This window comes from Myotis daubentonii, chromosome 13 (genome assembly GCF_963259705.1).
Source record: "Myotis daubentonii chromosome 13, mMyoDau2.1, whole genome shotgun sequence".
NCBI classification, from domain to species: domain Eukaryota; kingdom Metazoa; phylum Chordata; class Mammalia; order Chiroptera; family Vespertilionidae; genus Myotis; species Myotis daubentonii.
Window position 1 is genome coordinate 41,368,078 of NC_081852.1, and position 27,922 is coordinate 41,395,999.

The following is a 27,922-nucleotide window of genomic DNA, read 5'->3' on the forward strand; positions in this document are numbered from 1 at the left end:
CACCACTGTATGTGTGTTTTTATAGATACACATATACATTTACATGTATAAATATTATATACACATAAATAATCCTATATTTTGGATTATTTCCTTATGATAGGTGCCCAGACCTGTATTCTTGTGCCCTGTCATAACCCCACACAGTGGTTCTAGTTGAATTTAAGGCTTATGACCTTCCTAGCAGCGATACCAAGTTTTTGGAAGTTTCTAAGCCTATTAATCTGATGAAATTAATCTGTTGGTCTCTTCATCCATAGGGATTCTAACATTTTTCTCAAGGTCAAAGGCCTTTAAATATTATTTTAAGAAGGAAAAAGAAAAATGGTTTCTTAGCAAAGATTTACTTTTCCAGAATTGATGGGCTGGTCCACTTCAGCATTTGGGTCTGAGGCACCAAAGTTTCTCCAGGAGGGTTTGCCTCAGGGAACCACGATTCCTTAGGATTTTTCTTGAAGAAAGCGCCAGGATCCCTCTTGCAGAAAAGTTAACATTCACCCAATGATTAACCTTGTACTTCAAGTGAATTTAGATTTTTTTTCCTTTCCCAAATGAATCAAAATAGGATAAACCACTTTTAGCATGAGATGGTCATTTTGAAAGCTGTAAATGAACGTTCAGTAGCTTAGCATCTGCAGTCTTTAATTGTTGATATCTTACAGGCTCATCAGTTAGCATCCATGCAAGCTCAGGCTTACAATGGTGGGAATGTCAACCCCCCACCTACTAATAATGAGGAGGAGGAAGATGAAGAAGACGAGTATGATTATGACTATGAATCTCTCTCTGATGGTAAGAGAAACAGACCCTATGTTGTGTGCAGGGAAGTGCCTTGATTTTCTGTTGGGGGAGGGGGGAGTGGTGTCTTCCCCCCCCACCCCCCAAAAAATAAGCCCAACACTCCAGAGACCAGCAATACAAATTGTTGTCATATATTGTCCAAGAGTCTCTGAATCCTTTCACTTAGCGAGAAGGACCAAGTTAGCCACTACAGCCACCACTCAAGGAAAGAAGAGGAAGGTGTGGGAAGCAACACAGGAGTCATTCCTACGTGGGTTTCTAGAGGAAAAGCTGAGAATGGGGTTTCTCTGCAGTTTCTGACTTGATTGATGCTCTCCGCAGGAATTGTAGACTGTGGCGGAATCGTTGCTGTCTCCTGCGTCCCCTGCAGGGGGCAGCATGCTGTTCCTGTACTCTCCGCTCTCCCTCTCACAGCTTTCACTCCTGATTTCTAGGAGCCTGAAAAAGAAAGAGGCGTCATTTCCTTACCCCACCAGCCTCCTTCCCACATTACTAAACCAACGACACATTTTCTCCCAGCCCCACCAAAGGGACAAAACATGGGCAAGCTAATGGCGCAATACAAAAAAGTCACCCGAACAATGTTATCTAGAAATGGTTACAGGTGAAGGATTCTTTTCACATGAGAATTAAGTTTGGGTGTGTTTTGTTTGCACTAAATTAGTGTCATTTGTTACAGATTACAAAACGTCCTCTCAGGTCTCATGGCTGATGATAGACTGTTTTACTTGGCAAATTCTGTAAGACAGCAGTGTCGTAAGGAAAATATGCCAGCATTCTTATTTATGTGAATATTGTACATGTGGAATGCATTACTTCGCTGTAAGATCATTGTTTTGCTAATGTGCATCTCTGCACCGACCAGGGACCACTCACCACTGGCATTAAGACAGCCAAACTGCCCTCCAGGTATCTGCTTCTCACACAGCAGAACTGTCTCCTAGTCATGTTTGGCTCCTTGAACCTCCACCATGGCCAGTAGTTACAACCCAGTCTTTTTGTGCACACCCCCCTCCAAATACAATTCTAGTCTGTCCATTTTTTAACTTTAAGTATAGTTGACATACAATATTATATTAATTTCTGGTGAGCAGCATAGTGACTCAACATTTATGTCCTTATGTCCTTGCTACAATAAATCTAGTAACTCACCATACAGAGTTACTATGATAATATGTTTTCTGTACTGTACATTGCATCCCCTTGACTTTTTTTTTATACCTGGAGGTTTGTGCCTCTTCTTTCCCCTTTTCACTCATCTCCCATGTCCCTACCTTCTGGCAACCATCAGTTTGTTCTCTGTATTTGAGTCTGTTTCTGTTTTGTTTTGTTTGTTTGTTTTATTTGTTTATTTTTTTAGATTTCACATATAAGTGAAATCATACGGTATTTGTCTTTCTCTTTCTCACTTATTTCACTCAACATAATACTCTCTTCAGTGATGGCAAACCTATGACACACGCGAACTCATTTTTTTGGTTGATTTTTCTTTGTTAAATGGCATTTAAATATATAAAATAAATATCAAAAATATAAGTCTTTGTTTTACTATGGTTGCAAATATCAAAAAATTTCTATATGTGACACGGCACCAGGGTTAAGTTAGGGTTTTTCAAAATGCTGACATGCCAAGCTCAAAAGGTTCGCCATCACTGGTCTAGGTCTATCCATGTTGTCACCAATGGCAAGATTTCATCTTTTTTATGACTGAGTAATATTTCATTGTATATATGTACCACATCCTTTTTATCCATTCATCTATCGATGGACACTTAGGTTGCTTCCATATCTTGGCTATTATGAATGATGCAGCAATGAACACAGGGATGCATATATCTTTTTTAAAAGTATGTTTTTATTAATTTTAGGGAGAGGGAGATAGAAACATCAATGAGAGAGAAACATGGATCAGCTGCCTCCTGCACACTCCCTACTTGGGGATCAAGCCTGAAACCTAGCTTGTGCCCTGAACTGAAGTGAACCAGCAACCTCCTGGTGCAGAGGACGATGCTGAACCAGCTGAGCCACACTGGCCAGGATGCAGATACCTTTTGAATTGTTTTTGTTTCCTTCAGATAGACATTCAGAAACGGAATTTTTGTATCCATTTAATATTTATCTTTAGTTGATTGCTTCATACCATCAACTAAAAACCAATTTATTTATTTGAAATCCCATCAGATTATATGAGGGTCATATTCTCTAATGGGGAGGTTAAAAGAGGGAGAAAAATATAATTTTTATATTTTATTCTTGAAAAGTTGTGGGAATATGAATATTTCTGTATTGACTTATTCTTCCCCGTGGGTCCCTACAACAGTCATGGTGATGTTGTCCCATAGAAAAACAAATTTATTCAGATAAGAAATGAAAACCAACTTTTTTGGTTGATATTTAAGATATCAACCAATCCAGAAGTAATTTCCTTCTGTAAGAAGTTAGTGCATTGGAAGATACATCCATTCTCTATCATAAGTCATCCTGTGTGTTTTTTTCTGTACTTTTAATAACAAGAAAGGAGCTGGCGCCCTAATTGGTTTGGCTCAGTGGGTAGAGCGTCAGCCTGAAGGGTCCCAGGTTCGATTCCAGTCAAGGGCACATGCCCAGGTTGTGGGCTCAAACCCCAGTAGGGGGCATGCAGGAGGCAGCCTATCAATGATTCCCTCTTATCATTGATGTTTCTATCTCTTTCTCCCTCTCCCTTCCTCTCTGAAATCAATAAAAAATATATTTTTTTAAAAAAGAAAGGAGCTGGCTTTTCATTATTATTATTATTATTGGTGTTTTGATATGCAAATTAAAAATGAACAGGTTGGGGAAAGATCTTTCTGATTTACAGGCATACCTCAGAGATATTGCAGGTTGGATTCCAGACCACCGCAATAGTCATAATATTTTTGCTGGTGGAAGAGCTTGTAAAGAACTGCAATATCAGTAAAGCACAATAAAATGAGGTATGCCTATATTTTCAGGAGAGTAAAATTTAAACCCTACTCCACTGAATATCTATAGTAGTAGAGTGCTTTTCTAAAACCAGCATGTGCTGGGTGGGGTATACATGGAGGGGGGGCCCACCAGGTCTGCCCCATGGACTGTGAGACTTGGGCATTGTCCTTTCACACTGTGGCCTTAGGCCCCTCGGGTGTGTAATGGAAGGCTCTGTTACATGTTGGCTGACATTCTCCCTTCTTCCAGCACTAACAGTTAGGACCTACAACCATCAAACCCTCTGCCGCCACGGGGTTATTTCCCATTTCACTGAAAGGTTGCTCTGACGGGCTGATTCCCAAACGGGCCTCGTAGTTATGACGTGTTGAAGTCTGGCCTGTGCAGGCTTCTTGATGCTCCTGGTACGGGTCCTGTCAGTCTTGCGCTTTTGGTGGTGGTGGCGTGTTTCCTTACTCCTCTCTGCTTCCCTCCACCATCGTCACTTTCTCCAGCTGAGCTGAGGACAGAGAAGCCTGCCTGCTGTGGGCAGGACCAGTCCCAGCTTCATCAGCTTCTTGTAATGATGGATCCCTTGGAAGCTGTGCCCAGTCCCCTCAGAAATGAGCGTGCCCTCAAATTTCTGCATAAATTTGCAAGAGTGTTCACAGGCCTTCTGAGGCCCTCGCAAGCAGCCGGGTTGAGAATCCGTCTCGAGAATCTGGGGGCGCAGTTTACCTCTGTGACAGCCCCAGGCCTCTGTTTCCACATCTATAAAATGAATTAGTCTGAAGCCTCCTTTGCTGTAAAAATGTGGCAATTCCAAAATTGCTTCCAGAAAATCTAAAGGGTGTTGTACATGGGGCTCATGTGTTTCAGGAACCACCTCTCTGCCTTTTAGCCAGTAAGTTCTAAGCGACTGTTTAATTAAATTTCAATAAATATCAATTAATTTTTTCCAACCTTGCTGTTTATCCTGACTAGCTTTGAACATGCCCTAGAGTATAGATTTGAACTGGCAACTTAATATAGAAATATTCTATCACAAGGACTACATGGTCCTAAAAAAATGAATCAACTTATATCCAGTGGACATAATGTATTATTGGGAGTATTAATGCAAAATGTGGGTGTGGCAGCATGTTACACATTAACAATGTTTGTGCTTCTTTTATTGCTAGCCTTTGCATCCCTTAGTAGTCAAAGTAGTACATCGATGGAAGAGTTCTTATTTCATTTATCTTATCACCTAAGCTGTAGTTATTTATGCTCTGCTTCATACCTGAGTTTAATTTATCTGGCTTTTTGTCTTAATTTCTCTTACTTTTATCTCCTTTCTGATTCTGTTTTTCTGTAGCAGATGTCCTTACTGCTTCTCCTGCTCCTAACTGTCAGGAAGGTAAAGCCACTCGAACTGGCCATTTTAACTGCATGAATGTCAGCATCTGTTTCCAGTTTCTTAGGCCTGATTAGTATGACGTTGTGACACTTACGTGAATAAAAATGTAGTAAAATGATTGATCTCACTTACCTCGTGACAGCCTGCATAGCCCTGATTTGGTATAACAATACTTTGGTCTAAGCATTTGTGGTCTGATGAGATAGTAAATCCGAGGTGAGAAATGTGCTTTCTTGTTTTTCATTTTAAAAGAACATAATCGTGATGTACCTCTAACACTTTTAAAGACATTTTGAATAGAAATTCAACATAAGACCAAAGTGTAGAAGTATCTCTCATACTTTGCATATTTTTAGATATATTTCAATTCCTATCCCTAAGATTCTCACTTAATCAATTGATAGACAAGTATGAAAACTTTACTTTTTAATTAAGTATAATTGTGAAAACTGCATTGCAAGTGACAGTGTCTTTTTTCTTCTGGTTTTGACATTTCTAGAGGTGAAAGAGGCTAATAGCTTCATTTCAAAGTGAGAGTGATTAAACCACTCACCATCTGGAAGTGCTTCAACCACTAAATCCTTCCCCAACCCGTGTGTCGAGAGCTTCTTGACAGGGCATCTTCTGTCATCTTTGCACAGAGCCAGTCATCTATATGAAAACGAGCCTTCTCATTTAGATGATGTCTGTGTGGTACCAAAACTACTGGCAAATGAATCCATGCAATCAAAAATAAGCACACTGTTTAACAAAATCTAAAAATTATACTTCAAGCCATCACTTTGGTAACATGTAGCCAGCCTTGTCTCACAACAAGCACAAGTGTCTGGGTATCCTTGCCATGACGTAGACGTAGCCCTTGAGTGAAGCATTTGGTTCTTGTGCGCTGAAGCCTGCCAACTCATTTTCAGATAACATTCTAGAAGACAGACCTGAAAGCAAATCGTGTAGCGACAAGCTTCAGTTTGAGTATAATGAAGAAATCCCCAAGAGGATAAAGAAAGCAGATAACTCTGCTTGCAACAAAGGAAAGGTGGGTGAATGGTTTCTGTTAAATTACACTTGGACCATGACACTCTTGTCACTTTCAGGTGGGATTTCCCTCCTTCCCTGCCCCTTCCCTTCACCTTTCCCCTCACTCTCCCTTAGATGCCAAAGCCCACATGGTGATGCTATGGGACACCCACCTGCCATTTGTAGAAGGTTAGTCATTGATTCATCCAGCCAATACCTACTGAAGGTGTACTGGGTGGCAGACACTGAGGTGGTGCAGGAGGTGGTTTAGTGATGGAGCCCAACCCATCAACAATGCTTGTAGGTAAATAAAAGAGCAGTGACTTCACAGTGTTATCAGAGCATTAAGAAGATGATGTTGCAGAAGGAAGATTTAGCCAAACAGACAGAAACGGCATGCAGGCCAAGAGGACAGCCGGGTATGTTCAAGGAATTGCTAGGAGTTTTGAAGATGTTGGGGATGACCAAGAAGATGAACGGGGCCAGATGGTGAAGTGTTAACCGAGGAAGGACACTGAGAATAGAAGGATAAAATAGATACCCAGACTCTACCCTCAAGTGCCTCACAGAATATAGGCTCTGAGCAAATCTGTAGACGTAGTTGCAGTGAGGAAGTTAGAGAACAAAAGAATAAAATATCAGAAATGTGAGCCACAGAAGATACCTGCTCGATTCTCTATTCATTCAGCAAATACACACTGACTGTTCCACACTGGACGGCACCCGGGCGTCAGACTCACTTCTTGCTCTCAGAATGTCTTTACTCTAGGAAAGGAGTTAGGACACGGGGGTGAATGTAGAGCAAGGTGAAACCCACTGAGAAAGCAGCAGATAAAGGGTTTCTGGGTGGCATATACCTTCCATGTCAACTGGTGTAATTTTCCCCTTGCTAGGTGTATGACATGGAGTTGGGAGAAGAATTTTATCTTCCTCAGAATAAAAAGGAAAGCAGACAGATTGCACCAGAGCTTTCCGACCTTGTCATCTATTGCCAAGCAGTAAAATTCCCAGGTAAGAGAAGTCAAGCTCTTCTAAAACATTTAAAGGTGCCAAGAGATAAAAATATGCTATTTATTTAATTGGGTATTGTAAATATTCTCAAAGTAGCTAAATTGTGTTGCTGAAATCATTGTTACAATACATCCTAAATATTTGTTATTATAATTTGCTGTGATGCTCATGAGGAAAATACCATAAAATATTTATTTTCCAGATCATATTATGTCTTTTTATAATAGTTAATAATGAAAATGATAATAAAATAATAATATTCATAACCCCGAGTAGCTAAAATTTATTAAGCATTTAAGTACCAGGATTTGTGTATTTTACATCCATCATCTTATTGCCTTCATAATAATTCAATGAGATACTGGGTTTATTCACCCTCCCCCCCCTTTTTTTTTGACAAATACAAAAGTTTATTTAACAAAAGTTCAATGTGAAAATGGACAGGACTAGATTTTTATACTGTAGTGAAGCAGGTGCTGAGGAGAGGGGACAAATGGAAGCAGTTGATTTCTCTGGTAAACACAGCCATTCTTTGTGCTCGTTCCAAGGCTTCTAACATGATGATACTATGTCCTCGTATTACCACCATTCCACTGTTGTTCTGTTGCCCACCAGTTGCCATCTCCACACATTCACCTATCACAAGATTCATAAAGGGATCAAATCCCTGCAGTATTCCTTCGACATGGCTTCCACCACTTAATTTCAATGATAACTTCTTGTCCATAATTTTTTTTTTCAACTCTGGAGGGTGAGCTTTCTTTGCTCATGGCATCTAAGCGAGCTCAAAGATACCTCCAAACAGAATTCACGGCCTCTCTGACACTCCTGCGGTCAGCCCAGCATTGTGCTCCTGGCGTCACCAATCTACTCCCCATTTTTAAATAAGACAAAGTCTGAGAGAGATAAAGCAATTGGCTCTAGGTTTCAGAGTAAAGCAGTTAAGACTCTTCTTTGAAAGTGGCAGAAGTTGGCTTACACAAAAAGTAAACTTATTGGCTCATGTATTGAAAAATGGGTACAGAAGTTTCAGGTACGGCTTGATCCAGGGCCCTCTCCCTGTTTCTCACTGTCTCTGTCATGTTGGCCCTCTTCCCTTTGGGCTGTAAGCCAGCTGCAGCAGGCCAGCACTACATGCTCCCAAATTCAGCTTCAGTGTAAGCCGCTCTTCCAGAACTTTCTGCAGCAGTTTGATTGTTTTTCAATGGGTCCTCTGCCTATTCCTGTACTAGTCACTGTGGCCCAGCGCAGGCAGTGCTCAGACTGTGCCAGGCCTTTATCACCTGCCCTACCCCTGAGCTCCACCCAAACCACAAGGGGCGTTTCAATGGGAGAAAAAGTTTCCTCAGTTGGCCATTTCTAGAAGTAAAGTGCTGATAAACAGCTATAAAAAAAAGGGGGTGGGGTCCATTTCAGCTAACAAATGGCATAACTACGATTCTGGAGCCTGTCAATCTGCATTGCACAGCCTCGCCTCTCTTGTCAGGGCATGTCGTCAGTGAGCTCACCCAGTGTGCATCCTGCAAGGGGACAGCAGGAGGTGGAGGGCAAACAGGAGAGTCCATAACCTAGGAAGTCAGAAAAATCTACCTCTTTCTACTAAGAAAAAGGATTCCCTTCAGAGGACAGGAAAGCTACTGGAATTGGGGGATTGTCTAAATGTTAGCAAACTTGGCCTGGAGAGGGTTAAAATACCAACCCTCATTTTTTTCAATATGGTCTGAATGCAGATCCTGGCTCCCAAAGGGTTATCTTAAGCATCAGTTCTCACACTCTGCCCTGAAATTGGGACAGAGGTATTGGGCTATTTAAAAATTAGGTAATAGTGGTCTTTTTACACACCAGAAGGAAAAAAATCATAAATAGAACTTTCTCAATTTTAAGCTCTCTCCCATAAACTGGAGATTTTGGCAGCTGCTCCTGCTTACCTGTTGACAAATTCTGTTGAAGAGAATATGAATGAATAATTAGCAAGCAGAGATCTCGAGGACATGCAGGAACCTAGCCATTTAGGTGTAGTTACACAGACCAGGCCTTCTTTCACATAAGTACAATGTGATCATATTTGCAGCTGGTGAAAGTGTTCTTATGATAAGGAAAAATCCTTTTCCTGTCAAAAGAACCTCATGGCCTGCATGTCCTTCATCACAGGAACAAGTGTGAAGGTCACTTAGTTCAAGAATCACACTCACTGCCTCTCCTGTTCTTTATAAACTTAGCTCACACTACACCCAAACCATCCCACAGGCTTGGTCTTTTCTTCTCAAGCACTGAGTAGATAAAGAGCAAAAATGCCCAAATTTTGGAAGAGTCAAAGGTCATTGGGTCCAACCTCTGACTGGGGGCACAGGCTACGCATGGCGTTATTTGGCTTATTTTTAAAACTAGAGGCCGTGTGCACAGATTCGTGCACTGGTGGGGTCCCTTGACCTGGCCTGCACCCTCTCGCAATCCGGGACCCCTCGGGGGATGCTGGAGGCCCAGTGCACAGTTGCCCCGATCCCCGCAGGCCGATCTTTGGTTAATCTCTTCCCGTCTTTCCCCCTCCCCCTTCCTTCTGAGATTCATCAGTCTGTTCCATGTTTCCATGCCTGTGCATTGAGCGTCTGCCCCCTGGTGGTCAGTGTGCTACCAGTTGAATGGTCACTTAGGCTTTTATAGATATAGATTCCCAATATGCTGTTCTTTTAAAGTGTTTAAACGGCACACAGTCTTTATAAGACATACTGTAGTTTAATTTTTTTAGTAATTGAAATTTCGGACATTTTTCTTTTCTCAACTTTACTTCCTTTCTCAAAACCACTAAATTGTGTTGCTAGAATCATTATCACACTACCTTCTACATCTTTATCATGATTATTATTTGTTCTGATGCTCTGGGGGAAAATACCATAAAATGTTCATTTTGCTACACTATGGATTTTAATTTTGCTACATTATCCATTTCAATGCATCTCACTCTTCACCATCCCAAGTCCCATCCACAGAGGCTTGTGCAAAAATATCTTCAGAGCAGTGAGGCAGCATGAAGACCACGTGGCACGACCTTCCCCAGAAGTACAGTAACCTCCGCCAGATCAGGAACCCGCTTCAGTGTCAGGATTCCACTCCTCAGTGACCTTGACTACAGGAGTTAGTTAACCTCTCTGCACATCAGAGGCCCTTCCAATAAAAGAGACAGAACAGTCCTCACTTGCAGGGTTGTCGTAAACATTAACAATAAAGTACCTAATGTGACTAGCACGCTATCTACAGGTAGTTGGCTCGCTGGAACTGGTGGCGGTTGCTATTCTTATTGATAAACTAGAGGCCCGATGCACAAGATTTATTCCAGGGCGGGGGGCGGGGAGAGGGGGCAGTCAGACATCCCTCTCGCAACCTGGGACCACTCGCTCGTAACCACCCACCTGCTCGCTCCTAACCGCCCACCTGCTCGCTCCTAACCACCCACCTGCTCGCTCCTAACCGCCCACCTGCTCGCTCCTAACCACCCACCTGCTCGCTCCTTTCCTCTTGGCTCGCCGCTCCTTAGTGCTGCCGCAGAGGCGGGAGAGGCTTCCGCCACCACCATTGTGCTCACCAGCCGTGAGCCTGGCTTTCGGCTGAGCAGCGCTCCCACTGTGGGAGCGCACTGACCACCAGGGGCAGCTCCTACGTTAAGCGTTGGCCCCTGGGTGGTCAGTGCGCATCATAGCGATTGGTCGTTCTGGTCGTTCCAGTCGTTCCGCCATAAAGATCGCTGAGCTTTTACATATATAGATGGGCCAACAGAGCAGATTCCTCCCCTCTCCTGATCACCAGCCTGTGTTCCTGCTTCCTCGCCCCACCGGGAGAGAACAGCCAGGCTGTTCACAGAAGGTCCCACATATCCCTGGGGAATGTCAACGTGGGCCAGGATGTGTGCAAAACTCCCAGAATGAACATGGGCCTCACTCTGACCTCTCATCAGTTTTACTTGGGAGAAAATCTACTGTTACATCATTGTGTAGAGGGCAAAGTTCACACAAAATTTTAAGATAAAGCATGAAAACTCACTAGTGCAAGTTAGCACATCTTTGTGGTTACAGATACTTCAGAGAGAAAATTTAGAAGCCCCATAGCTGCTATGAACCGAGCACTTTCTCTGAACAAGTCACTCTACTAAGTATGTAAATATACATGATCTCATTTCATCGTGACCACAGCCCTTTTATAGGTGAGCAAGGAGTGCAGAGGGTTCGGTAGCTTGTGGGCGGTCACACCACTAGGAACTGGGTTTAAACCCCAAAGCCTATGCTTTTATTAAACACTCCTTTATCCTGTCTTCTCTGATGATGTTTTTGGAAGGTGTATTTTCATCTCAAAGAGGGCCTCCTAAACACTGCTCCAGCTGAAGGAATTATTATCTAATGCAGTGGTCGGCAAACTGCGGCTCGCGAGCCACATGCGGCTCTTTGGCCCCTTGAGTGTTGCTCTTCCACAAAATACCTCGTGCGGACGCGCACGTACAGTGCGATTGAAACTTCATGGCCCATGCGCAGAAGTTGGTATTTTGTGGAAGAGCCACACTCAAGAGGCCAAAGAGCTGCATGTGGCTTGCGAGCCGCAGTTTGCCGACCACTGATCTAATGGTACAATGTAGACAGTGGAAACAGTTGGGAGGCCACGGGCTTGCCTGGTGCCTTTAACTCACTCTTCCTGCACTGGACCCAGGTCTGCATGGTGTGCATTCATTTCCTCGTTCAGCAAATATCTGTTAAAGTGCTGCTGCGTGCCAGGCACTGTGCCAGGCAGGAAGAGTCAGGGAGTGGTTGGACCAGGAGTGAGAAAGAGAAGCCGTGAGGCATCACTGTCATTTAACATATTTCTTGTTTAATCCTCAGACTAAGCCTGTGAGTTCCTATCTTTATACCTGTTTTGTAGATAAGGAAACTGAGGAACAGAGAAGGTGGATATTAATTCAGGGCTCGTAATGGCAGGAATTCAACCTAGACAATGTGATGCTAAAACTCGTGCTCCAAGCCATTCTTTCATCTCTCAAAATTGAGTAAATCGGTCCTGATAATTCAGTGTTGACTGGAGCACTTTCTTTTTATGCAGTTTTTCAAAATCTTTCTGGTGCACCATCAGGTGGGTGTGGGTGCTATTTTGCGGTCATTCTGTAATAGCCCTGCAGTTCTTGTCACATTTGCCCACAGAGATAAAAACTTCACTCTAAAGCCTGCAATGCTGCTATTAACGGTGTTGAGAATGCGAGTGGGTCCTCTGAGCAGGGTTACCAGGGAGTAGTAAGACTTCAAAGTAAACATGGACAGGGATGGAAAATGTCGAGTTCCCTCGCTTGTAGTTTTTGGCTTATTTATTTTCATTTTATGGGAACAGGCCTGTCAACTCTAAATGCATCTGGCTCTAACAGAGGAAAAGAAAGGAAAAGCAGGAAGTCCATTTTTGGCAACAATCCGGGCAGAATGAGCCCTGGGGAGACGGCATCACTTAACAAAACGTCTGGAAAAAGTAAAGTCACCTTCTTTCCATACCTTTGCTCGATTCCGCATGCTGGATAAGTCCAACATTTTACTGTCGAAGCACTTCCCTTGAACTTTTTCTATATTTTTTTTTATTTCCATGAATGTTTGTGTTATCTAAATGTAGTAGAAACATTTTTCAATTTTACATGTTTAACTTCCTAAAAAATAGCACTTCACTGAAGATGTTCTAACAGTGTTTGCCTCAATAGGGAAAAATTGGAACCACCTTGGAACATTCTAGTGGTTCTTGGAACTGCTCTCGTCACCATTATAACTCCAGAAGATATATCCATTTTATTACTAATTACTTTTTATTTTAAAAGTAATAAATTCTCATAGTTAAAAAAAAAAAACTCAAACAATATAGGGTACGATTAAAATTCCTTTCTATTCTCAATGGCTCAGTTCTAGTCCCCTGAGGTAACCACTGTTAGGTTTATTGTGTTTTGTTCAAGAAGAATAAGATTCTTTTTAAGATGATCCCAACGGGATACAACCGAGCATAGTTGTATAACTTTTATATTGCTGTAACTTTCCAAACAGCTTTCTGAGCATGTATCTACCTTATTCTCCTTATGCCTCTGTGGTTTTCCATTGTGTATACTGTCATTTAACCGCTTCCTCACTGGTAGAACATTTGGATTGCTTCCTGGTTTTTTGTTGCTGTTTTTTCCTTATAACAAACGCTAAAGTGAATACCCTTGTACATATATTGCCATGTATTGTTCAAATATATCCACAGGACAGATGAGGCAAAGGATTTCCAGGCTTTTAACTTAAATTGGTGCTTCTGCGCTCATTTTAAAGCTCAATAGCTATCATTTTGTTTCGAGGTGGTGGACTAACTCAAGTATAGTATAACACTACTGTAGTGTAACTGAATAGTGTAACACTGTTAAGATCTACTCTGATGTGTTACATGGTTATGATTGTTTTACCCAGATGTTGTTCAGGTTTATCTTTCTAAAACATTTAAAGTGTCCCGCACTAATCTGAGGCTAATCTTTTGGGGGGTTTAGGTTCCTATGAAGGAATGCGACAGGCCTGGGAGGAGTCTTCTTCCCCCCTCAGCCCAGCCACGTCCCTCAGCGCTATCATTAGAACTCCCAAATGTTACCATATCTCATCGCTGAATGAAAATGCCGCCAAACGTCTGTGTCGCAGGTATTCTCAGAAACTGATCCAGCACACCGCCTGCCAGCTGCTGAGGACTTACCCGGCTGCCACCCGCATCGACTCCTCCAACCCCAACCCCCTCATGTTCTGGCTGCACGGGATACAGCTCGTGGCACTCAACTACCAGACAGATGGTAACGGCCTCTCCTCACCTCTCTCCTTCTGGTCTTATGTTCCAGGAAACATAGTTCAACAAACAACATTTTAGTTAAGAGGGGCAAGATGCCAGACTGGGGCACCCCATATGTAAGAGCAAAAATACCGGTGCATTTGATACTGAATTGTGCCCTTGATGTTTCAGAGTTAAGGTGATAGGAAAGAACCTTAAAGGGGTCCCTAGTAATCTCTTGTTCTTGCTCCCTTTTTAAAGCATTTTTTAAACATAAGGCTACTCTTCTGTGTCTTTAAATAAGACCCTGTTTAGGGCCGTGTCTAGTTTGTGTCTAAAGACCTTTGGGGGCAGAGAGTTACTAACACCCTTTGGTAAGCTGTCTTGCTAAGCTATTCCTTGCAGTCGATAAGTAGTTGTCACTCCAAGCAAATTGCATGTTAGCTTCTTCTTACCCATTGAGATTGAAATGGAGAATAATGGTCATTGCTCCCAGAGTAGCTCACATGGAGAAAACAAGTGTGCGAACCAAGAAAGCAGTGTTAGTTTTTCTCCACTATTGAGGAAACTCTCTTAGCAGGAATACCTGATGAGCCTGACGTCCAGAACAAGAGCTACCATTCACTGCACACTTACCGTGCGACAGACACCGTGCTGAGTTTTCCTTGACCCCCTATTATCTGATTTAATCTTCGCAACAACCCTAAGTGGTGGACACCTTTATGATCCCCATTCCTCAGATGAGCAAACCAAGGCACAGAGTAATTGATTTGCTCAAGGTCACAGAATGACTAGTAATAATAAATTCAAGGACGCTGGGAGTGGAGAGGATCAAGTATTTTGTTTCTACTTGGTTATGGGGGCAGGAAGGGAGCTGCAGAGGATAAAGAAACAGTCGATGAGGAATGTTTCCTCGAAGCACCTTCAGAAGCCACAGTCTTTCCTTGGGACAGCCAAGCGGCCTTCCCGTTCCTCTCGCGTCACCTGAATCAGATCCTAAGCAACTGTGCTGACCCGCCAGCCACAGCATAGCCCCGTCTCCAGCCAAGGTCAAACCACCTTTCGCTCTCGAACCAGCTAGCCACCTGGTACTGGTGCCAACAGTGCCCATGTGTGGCTGACCCTGCCGACGCATTTTTTTTTTTTTTTTGCCCTTGTTATATTTGCCTCTTTCCATTGAAACTAAATAACACAATGCAGGTGAAGTGCCCTACTTAGCACAGTGGCTGGCACAGAGAAGGCATTCCACAAACGTTAACGATGATGAAGTGTTTTTGATAAGTTATGAAAACAGTAGGATTTGGACTCGCAAGTGGAAATAATAATGAAATATTTTCAAAGTTGTAAAAGTTTCTTTTCAATCTGTCCCAAGTGGCTTGCGGGCTCACATCTCTGACCCTGTCTGTAGCCCTTCGGCGCCCTTGGTTATTATGATACTGAAATATTTTAAGTCAAGTGAAATCACTAGCAAGATGGTTTTCTCAAGGAAGTGAAAATGCGTTTGGTTTTGGATGTGCCCGCTCTCCTGGGCGTGCCAAGGCTGGTGCAGACACACTGGCTCCACCGATGGCAGAGGGAGCCGCCGCTGAAAGGAGCTGCCCCTCCTGGCTCCCTCCACCACCACCCACCGCCCCCAGGTCCCGAAGCAGCTTGGCCTGCACTCACCCCTGAAGGCTTTGCCTCTCTCCCAAATCAATCTGGGAGTACATGTTCGAGCTGCCTCCTCAGGGGAGACAGATGGCTCCGTTGATGGTTCATCCTCAAGTTTCTCTACAGAGTCTTCCAGCCCAAGAGAGAGTGCTGCCATCACGCCTCTCGGGTCCAGTGCCGCAGGCAGTGATTACACGCATCCCCACGCTGGGCAGAGCACAAGCCACAGGCAGTTTCACCGTGTTCACCTGTAAAAATGGTCTTCATTTGCACAAACTGGGCATAGAGCCTGGCTAATATCTTGCACGCAGTAGGTGCTCAATAAATGCACGCTGAGCTGAAACAGACTATCCCCCTCTGCCCTACTGCAGTCTGAGCCTGTGGTTCTTGGGTTTTTAGGTACTTTTCTGTGGATTGCAAGTCCAAATAGATCAGAGTCTATTGGACTCATTATCTTTTAATTTTTACAAAGAATTCCTAGATTAGGGAGCACTTGATTTTCCATGAAACATCCCAACCAAGTAACAGAGAACCCTCTCCCAGTGTCCCTCTAGCCTCCGACTGTGTTCCATGGATCATCAGCTTGCCACTTCCTGGATGTCAGAGGACCCTGATGCCCCAAAGGAGTGTCCATTGACTTAGGGCCATCTCTTCCCAGAATTTCTAATGGCTCCATCATCTTCAAGAAGGTCTGCGGTGATCTGGAGCCAGGAATAGCCCAGGTCTGGACTCAAGGAAACCAACTCTTGAGTTTGGAAACTGACTTGAGCCTGGTATGCAAACCTGGTAATGGCTGGCAACTGTCCCTCAGCATTCTTTCCACCTAGAGCAGAACAAGTGTAAGGACATGCGACCTCATCAAAAGAAAAGCTGTTAATATGGATCCTGCTTTCCTGAGTGATTGACTTTTTTAGCCCCAAAATATAGGCATCATTATTATGGGAATGGTGCCTACTTAATACAAGGTTTTTAAATAAATAGGAGACCATAAAGGTACTGATAAGCCTGACCTGCCTCACAGGCATTGACTGAGAGGGGCAATCAGGTGACATGGAATCATGCACCCTCCTTCACTTGCTTACAACAGGGGTTTTACTAGTAAAACGATAGCCCCAGGTGGAGTCCTGGGGCCACGCCTAGGGGGCAGTTGGAGGGCTAGATTTGAGGTCCCAACTTTATTCCAAAATGAGCAGCTCCGCCTACATCTGGTTTACCTGTTGGATTACTAAATGAGATTAGCCTCAGCGGGTTTGGCTCAGTGGATAGAGTGATGGCCCATGGACTGAAGGGTCCCAGGCTTGATTCCAGTCAAGGGCACATACCTCGGTTGCAGTCTCCATCCAGCCCTGGTCGGGGCCTGTGCAGGAGGCAACCAATCAATGTGTCTCTCCTCTCACATCAATGTTTCTCTCTCTGTCTCTCCACCTCCTTTCCATTCTTCCTTAAAAAAAAAAAAAAATCAACAGAAAAATATCCTTGAGTGCGAATTAACAGAAAAAGAAAAAGTTTGGGAAAGTACAAGGATAGACATAGACCTCCTAGGATCAGACTTCAAACCCAAATGGGAGTTGACATCATAATCATAATTTATTACCTACTGTTTATTGAGATCTTCTATGTGCCGAATGCTTGGTAGAGACTTACCCTCGTTTTCTCATTTATGACACGCCTGTGGGGTGTACACTATGCGGCTCAGTTGTTGAGATTGGATCAGATTGCTGGGGTTTAAACCCCAGCATCCACCACTCAGTAACTGTGTGCCTTGGGTTCTTTCACTTCTTGTGCCTCGGTTTCCTCATCTATAAAATGGGAAGCACTAATGTACGTAAAGTGCGTGGAATGGGGCCTGGTACACAGTAAGAGCACAGTAAGGGTGAGCTGCTATAGTTTTTAGTAATATATATCCATTTCACATTCATTACCTCTGCATGAGCTAGCCTGCTTCGCTCTCTTAGCCATCCTAGCCCAGGTCTATGTTCCTCTGTCACAGAGTGGCCTTGGAAGAGAATTCTCTCGTCCTGCAGGCAAGACAGCCTCAACGAATCAGTCACATCAGGACTGGACGGGCCTGAGAGGCGGGGTCCAGGGCACTGATTTTATAGATAAGGAGACCGAGCCCACGTAGCTTTCCTATGCCTTAGACATCTGACCCCAAGGATTCCTGCCTACAATCCCAGCCAACCCCACATACACGGAAAAAATTTTACACACGAGACATGCGGAGGCCAACTTCTTATTGCTCCGTGGTGCTCACCACACTTTTCCTTGATGTCGGTCCATGTAGCACAGTTCGCTCTGCACATGGAAGGAATCTATCAGAGGGAACATTTGTCAGGTGTGCCTCATAAACCCTGTGTTCATCTGGGCAAACTTTCTACAGACTTGCGCCATCAGATGAGCATTTGTGTGTGTCAGAGCCCAAACCAGTGCGGGAGTCCAACGTTCATCCAAGAACCGTGCCAAGTAAAAGCTGGCCACAGACGACTGGAAGCCGTTATGAGGGTTCCCAGGGTTTACGATGGAGGGGATGGATCATGGACATGATGTGAATCACATGTGATAATAATTTTTTTCATATTTAACTGCAATTAAAAAGAGGTAGAAGTACTGTAATTTATGGGTTGAAATTGAGATTTCATGGAAAGATATATTTTTCTGGCTCTTCTCCCAGTCTGTCTTGGATTATTAAGATTTTTATCTTATATTTGCAAAGGCAAGAATTGGTCATACAGTTGTCTGCATGGTTTAGTGTTCGGGGATAAGAAAATGCCATGACTATTCCTTATTAAAATTCTGTATAAAATGAGGTATTGCAAAGATTTTTTTTTTCAGATGGATGTTGTAAATTTTGATTTGCAAAAGGAGTTTTTAAAAGGCAGAACCTGGGTGGGAGTGAGACACTGGGCTTATCCCATAGACTGAACCCCAAAAAGACAGGGATCTTGGTCATGTTACCTGTTGTATCTCTCATACCTAACAACCTGCCACATGGTAGCCACTCAGTCAGTCCCTTCTTCATGCTTAAGCTTGGGGAAAATTGATACAAAGTTCTTTTGAACTTTACTTTTTTTTAATATATTTTTTATTGTTGATAGCATCACAGATCTCTCCGATTTTTCCCCCTTCACCCCACTCCTTCCCCCAGGTCTTCACTACCCTATTGCCCATGTCCATGGGCTATGCATATAACATATAAGTTCTGACCTTGACATTCATAAGCGACAGAGTAACAAGCAATGCTGACTTTGTTTTGCAGATCTCCCTTTACATTTAAACGCTGCCATGTTTGAGGCCAACGGTGGCTGTGGCTATGTGTTGAAACCCCCAGTTCTGTGGGACAAGAACTGCCCCATGTATCAGAAGTTTTCTCCCCTGGAAAGAGACCTGGACAACATGGAGCCCGCTGTCTACTCTTTGACTGTAAGTGTGGCGCTGTCTCCAGGAGATGGCAAGGCGCTTCCGCCTTCCTGAATATGCGCTGGTTTTGGATTCAGGGCATTGCATAGTTCTTGTGTCACCGTTTTGTTTGTGCAGATTTAGTTCCCAGAAGGATTTCTTTACCTGTCACAAGCGATGGCTGTGGCTGAGGTATGCTGTCGCCAGGCACTGCATTTGCCAGTGCCCCGTAGGTGGAGCTGTGAGTTCCCGCTTCCCCTGCACGCTGATGGTGGTGATTCTGTCTTCCAGGGCCCACAGCACCGTCATTCTGATTTTCTCCCATAAAAGTTGAGCTCCTTGTTAGAGCAGGTCATCTTAAACTCGAACAGGCTCTCATAAGATCAAACGGGCATCAATATACAAATCAATTAAATATCTTTCCTCCTTGCAGTTTAAACTGTATCGTTCCTGGGCCTTTCCTTATTTCTTTTATTGCCTAATTAACTCCATGTCAAAACACCACAGACTGCCCTTAACAACAGCCCCCGGCAGCTCATCATTCAACTTTATTTCCCCATTCTATCGCTACCTCTTAGCGGGCGGAGAACAAGACCTCTGGATGGCTGATCGCTGCCCTCCAACCTTAGAACTTGTCCGTTTCCCTCCAAAGGAAGAATGCCAAGCAGCCTCTGATTACCCCTCTCACACCCCGGGAAAACCACGCTCCAGTTTTCCTACCACCTCTGCTGTCTCCTTCCTGAAGACCAGGGCAGGGGGCCTCCTCTGTTTGACCAGATTAGCTAGACTCGAGTAGACGTTTAACCATGTACAGAAGGCTGTGGATAAATTTTTTAAAACATTCCCTGTGACTTGCTGGAAAACTAAATCATTCAAGAAAATAGCTTTTGCCAAACTGGTTTGGCTCAGTGGTTAGAGCGTCGGCCTGTGGACTGAAGGGTTCCAGGTTCAATTCCGGTCAAGGGCATGTACCTTGGTTGCGGGCACATCCCCAGTAGGAGATGTGTAGGCGGCTGATCGATGTTTCTCTCTCATTGATGTTTCTAACTCTCTATCCCTCTCCCTTCCTCTCTGTGAAAAATCAATGAAATATATTTAAAAAAAAAAAAAGAAAATAGCTTTGAAGTTATAAAATATACACCTAAAACATCTTGAACAGAATGTTCGCAACCAATTTGTGATTGCATTCCGTAAAGTCTCCCCATTTCCCTGTGCCTTCTTGCGAAACTTGATTTCATCTTAATTGCTTGGCTTTGAAGATACTTGAACATTTTGACAGTTGAAAGTGACAGGTGAATGCTGGTGACAAAGGAAGCTTTTCCCATGATTCCAGGCCTGTGGTTGCAATCACTTCCTGCTTTGCGGGGGAGGTTAGCAGATTTATTCACCGTGGACCTCGTCCATTCCAGAGTGTTCTTTGTGGAGGGAAGCAGTGAGCTGCAGAGGTTGCCTTTGTTTCTTTCTCATCGTCAGTGACCTGGTCCTTGCTTCCTCCCTCAGATTGTCTCTGGCCAGAACGTGTGCCCGAGCAACAGCACAGGAAGCCCGTGCATCGAGGTCGACATCCTGGGCATGCCGCTGGACAGCTGCCACTTCCGCACGAAGCCCATCCACCGGAACACTCTGAACCCCATGTGGAACGAGCAGTTTTTCTTCCGGGTTCACTTTGAAGACCTCATATTTCTTCGTTTTGCAGTTGTGGAAAACAACAGCTCGGCGGTCACTGCTCAGAGGATCATCCCGCTCAAGGCTCTAAAGCGAGGTAGAGTAGCATCATCATGCCGTTCATAAGTACTGTCGCCCAGCCCGCGTGGCTCAGTGGTTGAGCATCAACCTAGGAACCAGAAGGCCACAGTTCAGTTCTCTGTCAGGGCACATGCCCGGGGTTGTGAGATCAGTCCCCAGTAGGGGGTGTGCAGGAGGCAGCCAATCACTGATTCTCTCTCATCATTGATATTTCTATCTCTCCCTTCTTCTCTGAAATTCATAAAAATCTGTAATAATAGCATAATGTGCTAATTAGACTGGACAGCCGAACAACCTTCCAGACGAAGACACAGCGGCGGGGGCCGAGGCAGAGGTGGTTAGGGGCAATCAGGCAGGCAGGCGAGCAGTTTGGGGCGATCAGGCAGGCAGGCAGAGTGGTTAGGGATGATCAGGCAGGCAGGTGAGCAGTTAGGAGCCAGCGGTCCCAGATTGTGAGAGGGATGTCCAACTGTGGGATCGGGCCTAAACCGGCAGTCAGACATCCCCTGAAGGGTCCCAGATTGCAAGAGGGTGTAGACCGGGCTAAGGGTCGTCCCCCCCCCCCCCCCACGCGCCCATGCACAAATTTCATGCACTGGGCCTCTAGTATATTATAAAAATAAAAAATAATTACTGTAGCTCAGTGACAGGTGCCATAGAGCTCTTTAGACCGTTCTCTCTACTTTTGAGTGTATGTTTGAGATTTTCATTTTTAAAAAGTTGAAATAAGAGGCAGGAAAAAAATAACACAAATTTGAATACTATTTAAGTACATTTCATAACAGGTTTTCTTTTACGTTATCCTCAAATTCGAGGTATTCACGTTTCTGAGGAAGTATGGCCTCCCCCACAGCTGCTGATGTCGAGAGCTTGGTTGGTCCTTCTTCCCTCACATCCCTGCCCAAAGAGTACCCACTGCACCCCTGGAACTTTTTTTTTTTTTAAGTAAAGATAACTTCACTTTTTTTTTTTATTCTCACCCAAGGATATATGTTTATTGATTTGAGAGAGAGAGGAAGGGAGAGGAACATCGATGTGAGAGAGAAATATAAATTAATCAGTTGCCTCCCATACGTGCCCCAACCACACCCTGATGGGAGATGGAATCTGCAACCTTTTGGTGTACGGGACGAGCTCCAGTCAACTGAGCCACTGTACCAGGCTCCCCTAGCACTTTCCAAGCTGAGACTGAAGTGAGCAAAGGGAACCAAGAGGAGGGCGGTAGAGGTAGTGGCTCACTGGCCGAGAGTGGAATCAGTGCCTTGCAGAAGTTCGTGTCGGAAGCCAGGGATGGGGACTGGGGACAGAGCAGGGAGGATGGAGAATCCTGAGCAGAGGCGGAGCTGGTGGCTGGTGGACTGGCTTTGCTGTGGGCCTCCGGGGAGCTTCTGCGGCCGCAGCTGTTGTTCCACTTATTTATGCATTCATTGCTTGATTCTTGCATGTGCCCTGACCAGGAATCGAACCCACAACCTTGGAGTATCGGGACTATGCTCTAACCAACTGAGCTACCCAGCCAGGGCCTCTGCCTACCATTTTGCGGCAGAGCTCCGCAGTGCATGGCTAACAGGCTTTTCCCAATTCTGCGTTATTCCAGGATATCGACATCTTCAGCTGCGAAACCTCCACAATGAAGTCTTGGAAATCTCTAGTTTATTCGTAAACAGCAGAAGGATGGAAGAAATCTCCTCTGGCAGTTCCGTGCCAGCCTCTTTGGTAATTAAGCTCTGTTTCACTCAGCATGTCTGTGGGGATTGCTGTGCTGGAGGTAGGCTTGCTCATGATACAGGAAGGTGATCATTAGGTAGCTATGGAAATAATAATAATAACTGGCATTGGCACATCTGAGCACTTTACATATATGAATTCACCTAATCCTCTCAGTAACTTTTTTATGAAAGAACTTTGAGTATGGTCTCCATTTTACAGATGAGGAAGGTAAGGGCTAATTACCTCGAGGTCATAAACCCAGCTATAAACCCAAGTTCACCTAGTGCTAAAGCCCATACTCTTTTTGTTTTTTTGTGTTTGTTTTTTTAATATGTTTTTATTGAATCTTAGAGTGGAAGAGAGAGGGAAAGAGAGATAGAAACATTGATGAGAGAGACATCAATCGGCTACCTCCTGCATGCCCCTTACTAGGGATCAAGCCTGCAACCTGGGCATGTGCCCCTGGCCAGGAGTTGAACCCAGGACCTCTTGGTCCATGAGACGATGCTCAATCCATTGAGCTACGGCAGCTGGGCCAAAGCCCATTCTCTTAATATGAGTCAAAAATAACACGTAGGGAAGAAGTTAATTAAGCAAACCTGCTAGGGAGCAGTCAGTTCTCCTAGAAACTTTAGGTTAGACCAGGAAAATCTTCTGCTTCTTCAGTGGTCCAGGGGTGGGTGCCAGGTCAGCAGGGTGGGGGGCAGCCAGGTGCTGCTGTTGATACATAACTGCCCCCTGGCAATTGGGGAGATACGGAATCTGCACTCGTGGGGATGAGAAGGGTACACTGCAAACAAAAGGTGCCATCACTGCAGAATCAGCATTTTAACAAGTTCCCCAGGTAAGGTTCTTGCCCATTGAGGTTCGAGAGCCATAGGACTTGCGCTCACTCCAATAATCCAGGGTTGATGACTAAACCAGTGACCCCGCTTTAATAAACTGGTTCATTCCATTATGCTTACTCTTTAAAAATTAGTTTAAAGGCTGTTCATCGATCCCTCTTTACACACTTAACAGCCTGATCACTGTCATATCCGCCTTACACTTTAACATAGTCCTAACAACCCCTGGAAAGGCACCTTCTATGCTCACGGTGGCGCTGACTCGACCACCGCCGCTGCCACCATCAGTTAGCCAGGCTTTCTTCTCCGTTTCTCTTTCCCTCCCCTCATTAGTTTCTTCTCTCTCTGTCTCTGACCTTGTTTCCCTAACTTCTCCACCTTTTCTCTTCAGTGTGTGGCCAAGGTTAAAAACAGCACTTTGGCCAAAGTGGAGGGAGGTATTGCCTGCCTTGTGCAGAGGACTGGGAACCAGGGACTGGGCTGCCTGGCGCCTAAGAGCAAGAACCAGATGCTTTCAGAAGGCAAGGCAGGGCTTCCTGCACAATCCCGGGTTGGTCACCCTCAGTACCTATCAGAGCTGCAGATGCCACACGTGCCATGAAAGAGCCATTTTTCCTCGCAATACTTCTGCTGACACCAAATGTGTCTTTTCCAGCGTTGCTTCTCCAACTCCCCGGCACCAGCTGGCTGACCTAGCTTTTGGTTCAATGCTGACACTATCTACCTGGAGTCAGATCAGACCCTCCAATTAAGGGCTCAGTCCTGCAACACTACCCACATTTCACATGCCAGTTGCAAGTCCCTCCTCCGGTTCCATAATTTGCTCGAATGACTCTCACAGAACTTAGGAAAGTGCTTTACTTACTAGAATATTTTATTTATCATCTTACCATCCAAAATTCTAGTCCAGCGCCCTCAAGAGAGATGGAACTCAATAACACTGTTGGATGTCAGTTCAGAAATAAGGACTAATGTACATTTTAGATTATATCAGTTCCATACTTATGATGGAAAGAGATAGTGTTTTGTGAAATAAATTAATAGTTTGGTGGTGTGCTGCTACACATCCTCACTAGACCATTAAAGAAGACACACCGTCGCTTCTTCAACCACAAAACGATGGGTCAGGGTGGGAGGGATGCTAGAATGGCTCTGTATTGACATGTCCCTGTAAACACCTCTAAGAATGAGCACCTCAGTGGTGAATATAGCCTAGAATTTGCATCCGAATGAGAATGAATGAGAAACCATGTGATCTTCCTTGACAGATGTTTAGTACAGAAGAAAGAAAGTGTCTGCAGACTCACAGAGTCACGGTGCATGGGGTCCCAGGTCCGGAGCCCTTCACTGTTTTCTCTATAAATGGAGGCACCAAGGCAAAGCAACTTCTCCAGCAAGTAAGTGCACTGAGCCTGCATGTGTGTGACTACATACACACAAATACACAAAAGTCCACGTTGACGATTTGCCTTTTGATTATTTGTGATATCCAACCTCGAGATCCACCCTACAGGTGACCTGAGAGGTCTCGGTACCTCTAAACAAGCTACCTTAACCTGTAGAGAAGAATTTCTAAGACTTCTTCAGCCACATGCAGAACACTGGGCTCTAGAAGGATAAAGACCAGGATGAGTGGCTCTCCAACCTTGTGTACTGTTTCCCTCTGAGCCTAGATTCAGGCCTCATAGTCCCTCTTAATGCAGAGCTTACTAATCAACCAGAATGTGCACACGAACTGAATGAAGTCTGCTTGTCATTCTAGGAGTTGGGTCAAATTCTTACAGCATCAGGATGGACCATATAGGCCAAGACATCTTCTGCCCCTCCAGCCTCAGGCCTCCATTGCATGTTGATCAGCCACCTTATCCCCCTCCCCTGGCACTCGATCCTGACTTTTAAAGTTATACTCCTCTAGTGGTACGAAGAGGCATGCAGGTCCCAAAACAAGAGGATGAGAGCCTGTTAACCCAACCCCCATAGCAGAACTGGCCTACGTCCCCTCGTGCTGGGCTTCTGCCCTGGATCCCCTGGGGATCTTGGTGGCCTTCTGCTGGCAGAGACAGTGCCCCTCAGGAGGACTTGTAAGAGGGAGAGAGCCAGACACACAGAACAGCATCCTGAGAGGTAGGCAGCCTCTTAAAAGAGCAAGTGCAATTCCTGCTCTCTTCTCACTAGGAGTGCCACTCCTCTGTGGTACAGTAGCCCAGTATCCTTGCAGACTATTTCATCCTTAGCCCATTTCAGAATCCCTTCTTCTCCTTGGAGGTAGGCCGAGGGGAGCTGCGACCGAGGGACCAACTGTGGAGCCCCCTCTGAAGTGAGGGCATATGCCGCACTGCCCCTGCAATCATGGAAGGGTTGGGGGTTAAAAACCCATTGATGAACCACACATACTAAGTGTTAATAAGTAGTTCTGTCCTTTGAGGGGTAGTCTCTATGGACAGGCCCACTTTCCCCCAAGATCTTATAATTGACTTAGACTCAGAGAAAACCGCTCCCGTGTCAAATGTCATAGACTGTCTAACAGAAACTACTCCCAAGTTGGGGTTGTTTTGGGATTTTTGTTTTTTAAATCAATCAGTCTATGAACTTTAGTGTCTGCTATCTCAAAGCACTGTTGGGGTTTGGGGGGCTCTATAAAATATGAAGTTATAAAGCAAGGAGACATTTCCATGGACCACCCATAAAAAGCAGCCCATTACTTCGTTGCCCCCCCATATACACAGCACTGGGGGGGGAGGGACTGCTCCCGGCTCCTAGGAGCCTTGCGTGTTGTTGCCTTGCCCCCGTGGAATCCAGAGCCGAGCACCTGTTCCCAACCAAGGGCTCGGGGGAAGGGAACAGCCTTCCTGAGACTCTCCTGCCCTCTCCATCCTCAGTTCATTCTTTTCCTCCAAGTGAGACGCAGCAGCAACAGGTGTTGAGGAGAAAGGTGTTGACTTCACCAGGCCAGATGGTGGCAGCCTTCTCTTGGCACCCACTTTGCCTTTAGCCTTTTGTTAGGAACCTGTACGATGTGAGTGTGAAAGGGCACATCAGCAAGAGGAAGTGCAGTGATGGCTCAAGGCTATTGAGTTCTCCTGCTGTGCCCACGCTCTGCTTTATAAACAGTGTCTCGATCATACAACAAATCATAAAATGAAGAGGTTGTACTGTGGAAGCAGAAAAATAATTTTCCTCCCACCTCCTAAGTTCTCCTGGCTGGACCTATAATCAAATTAACATAAGACTGATTAACAGGAGAAAATAACCAATCTATCACGTATGTACACACGGGGGTTCTATAAGAATATGAGACCAGAGGACAGCGGGGACTGTGAGGTTTATATGCCATCGTGAGCTAAGGAGAAGGCGGGTTGAAGTTTGGGACTTCAGAGGGCAGGAGGGCAATCCACATGGAGATGGAAAGGCCAGAGTTTGATAGAGAAATGTTTGCTGGGCCATCTTTACCAATGGGACACAGAGAGGACTTTGGATCCATGGGCCTTCCTGGGCTCCTCCCCATCACCTAGTTCATACTAAACTGTAGTTATCTATGATGATACCTCCCTCCTGGAGCACATCCTCTATCTACATTCTCTTAGGCAGTAAGGGGGAAGGTTGAAGGGTCTCTCTGAGTCTTTTTTTTTTCTTGAAAATAACCAGTCTAAAATAATCAGTGTCCCAAAGTCATGTTTGGGGGAGGCACATTCTGCTTCCCCTCAGTACTCTTCCTGTTCCCCCTTTATAGAGGGCGAACTGAATCTCCAACAGGTTAACTATCCTGCTCAACACCTCGCAGCCAGTAGGTATTGAAGGCGGGCATTGGACGCAGTCTGCCTGGCTCCCCAGCCTTGTCGCGGTCACGCTGTTTGACTGCCCGGGTCAGTAGCCAACAAAGAAAACGGGCCTCTAGACACACAGTTAAGACTTCATTGGAAGGAGAATTCCCAGGAACTTGGGTCAGAATAGAGTCAACGACGGTGGAGAGATAGTTCTCGGTAAAAGCTGGACTGGGTTCCTTATCCTCTTGGTCCCGTGTTGCAAGATTACAAAGAGGTAAATTCGTAGATTTACAAACCTACAGTTTTTCAATCGGTAGGAGCTCTCACTCCAGCAAGCGGGAAAAACAGTTACGCTGTCTGGTGATGATGAGTACATTGTGTTGTTGCCCAGAATGCACATAAACAATTCTTTTTGGACTTAAGAGAATTCCTAGACCTTCCAAAGAGAATTATGCAACACTCCAGAGTAGATTTCGCTTATAAATTACACATCAAAGCTCCCTGGGCTCCATGAAAACAGGCTTGTTTTGAATTACCGTTTTTGCGAAATGTGCCTTTGCTTTATCTTTAGATTCTGACCACTGAACAAGACACCAAACCTATTGCCGCAGACTACTTTTTGATGGAAGAAAAATATTTTATATCTAAAGAAAAGAATGAATGCAGAAAACAGCCGTTCCAGAGGGCCATTGGTCCCGAGGAAGAGATCGTGCAGATTTTAAGCAGCTGGTTTCCAGAAGAGGGCTATGTTGGCAGGATTGTCTTAAAAACCCAGCAGGAAGTAAGTGTGTCTGAGTGCAGCCTACACGGTAACAGCTCTGTGTGTAATTCACCACCCGCCACTGGCCAACACCCTCAAAATCAGAATT

General features: G+C 44.7%; 2 protein-coding genes across 3 annotated transcripts in view; one reads left to right on the forward strand and one right to left on the reverse strand.

Annotated features, from left to right (window-relative positions):
- PLCE1 (phospholipase C epsilon 1) overlaps positions 1-27,922 on the forward strand; it is a 292,198-nt gene that overhangs the window by 255,954 nt on the left and 8,322 nt on the right. For both annotated transcript variants that reach the window (XM_059660836.1, XM_059660837.1), the window contains exons 20-29: positions 663-792; positions 6,037-6,158; positions 7,033-7,150; positions 12,512-12,643; positions 13,677-13,967; positions 18,849-19,012; positions 20,489-20,750; positions 22,332-22,450; positions 24,558-24,686; positions 27,625-27,834. In XM_059660836.1, coding sequence (XP_059516819.1) covers positions 663-792; positions 6,037-6,158; positions 7,033-7,150; positions 12,512-12,643; positions 13,677-13,967; positions 18,849-19,012; positions 20,489-20,750; positions 22,332-22,450; positions 24,558-24,686; positions 27,625-27,834 — 1,677 coding nt within the window. The remainder of the gene's footprint in view (positions 1-662; positions 793-6,036; positions 6,159-7,032; positions 7,151-12,511; positions 12,644-13,676; positions 13,968-18,848; positions 19,013-20,488; positions 20,751-22,331; positions 22,451-24,557; positions 24,687-27,624; positions 27,835-27,922) is intronic.
- On the reverse strand, positions 7,459-7,904 carry LOC132214548 (small nuclear ribonucleoprotein G-like). Its single transcript, XM_059661917.1, has one exon. It carries the CDS (start codon positions 7,875-7,877, stop codon positions 7,605-7,607), a length of 273 nt encoding a protein of 90 aa, XP_059517900.1. The 5' UTR covers positions 7,878-7,904; the 3' UTR covers positions 7,459-7,604.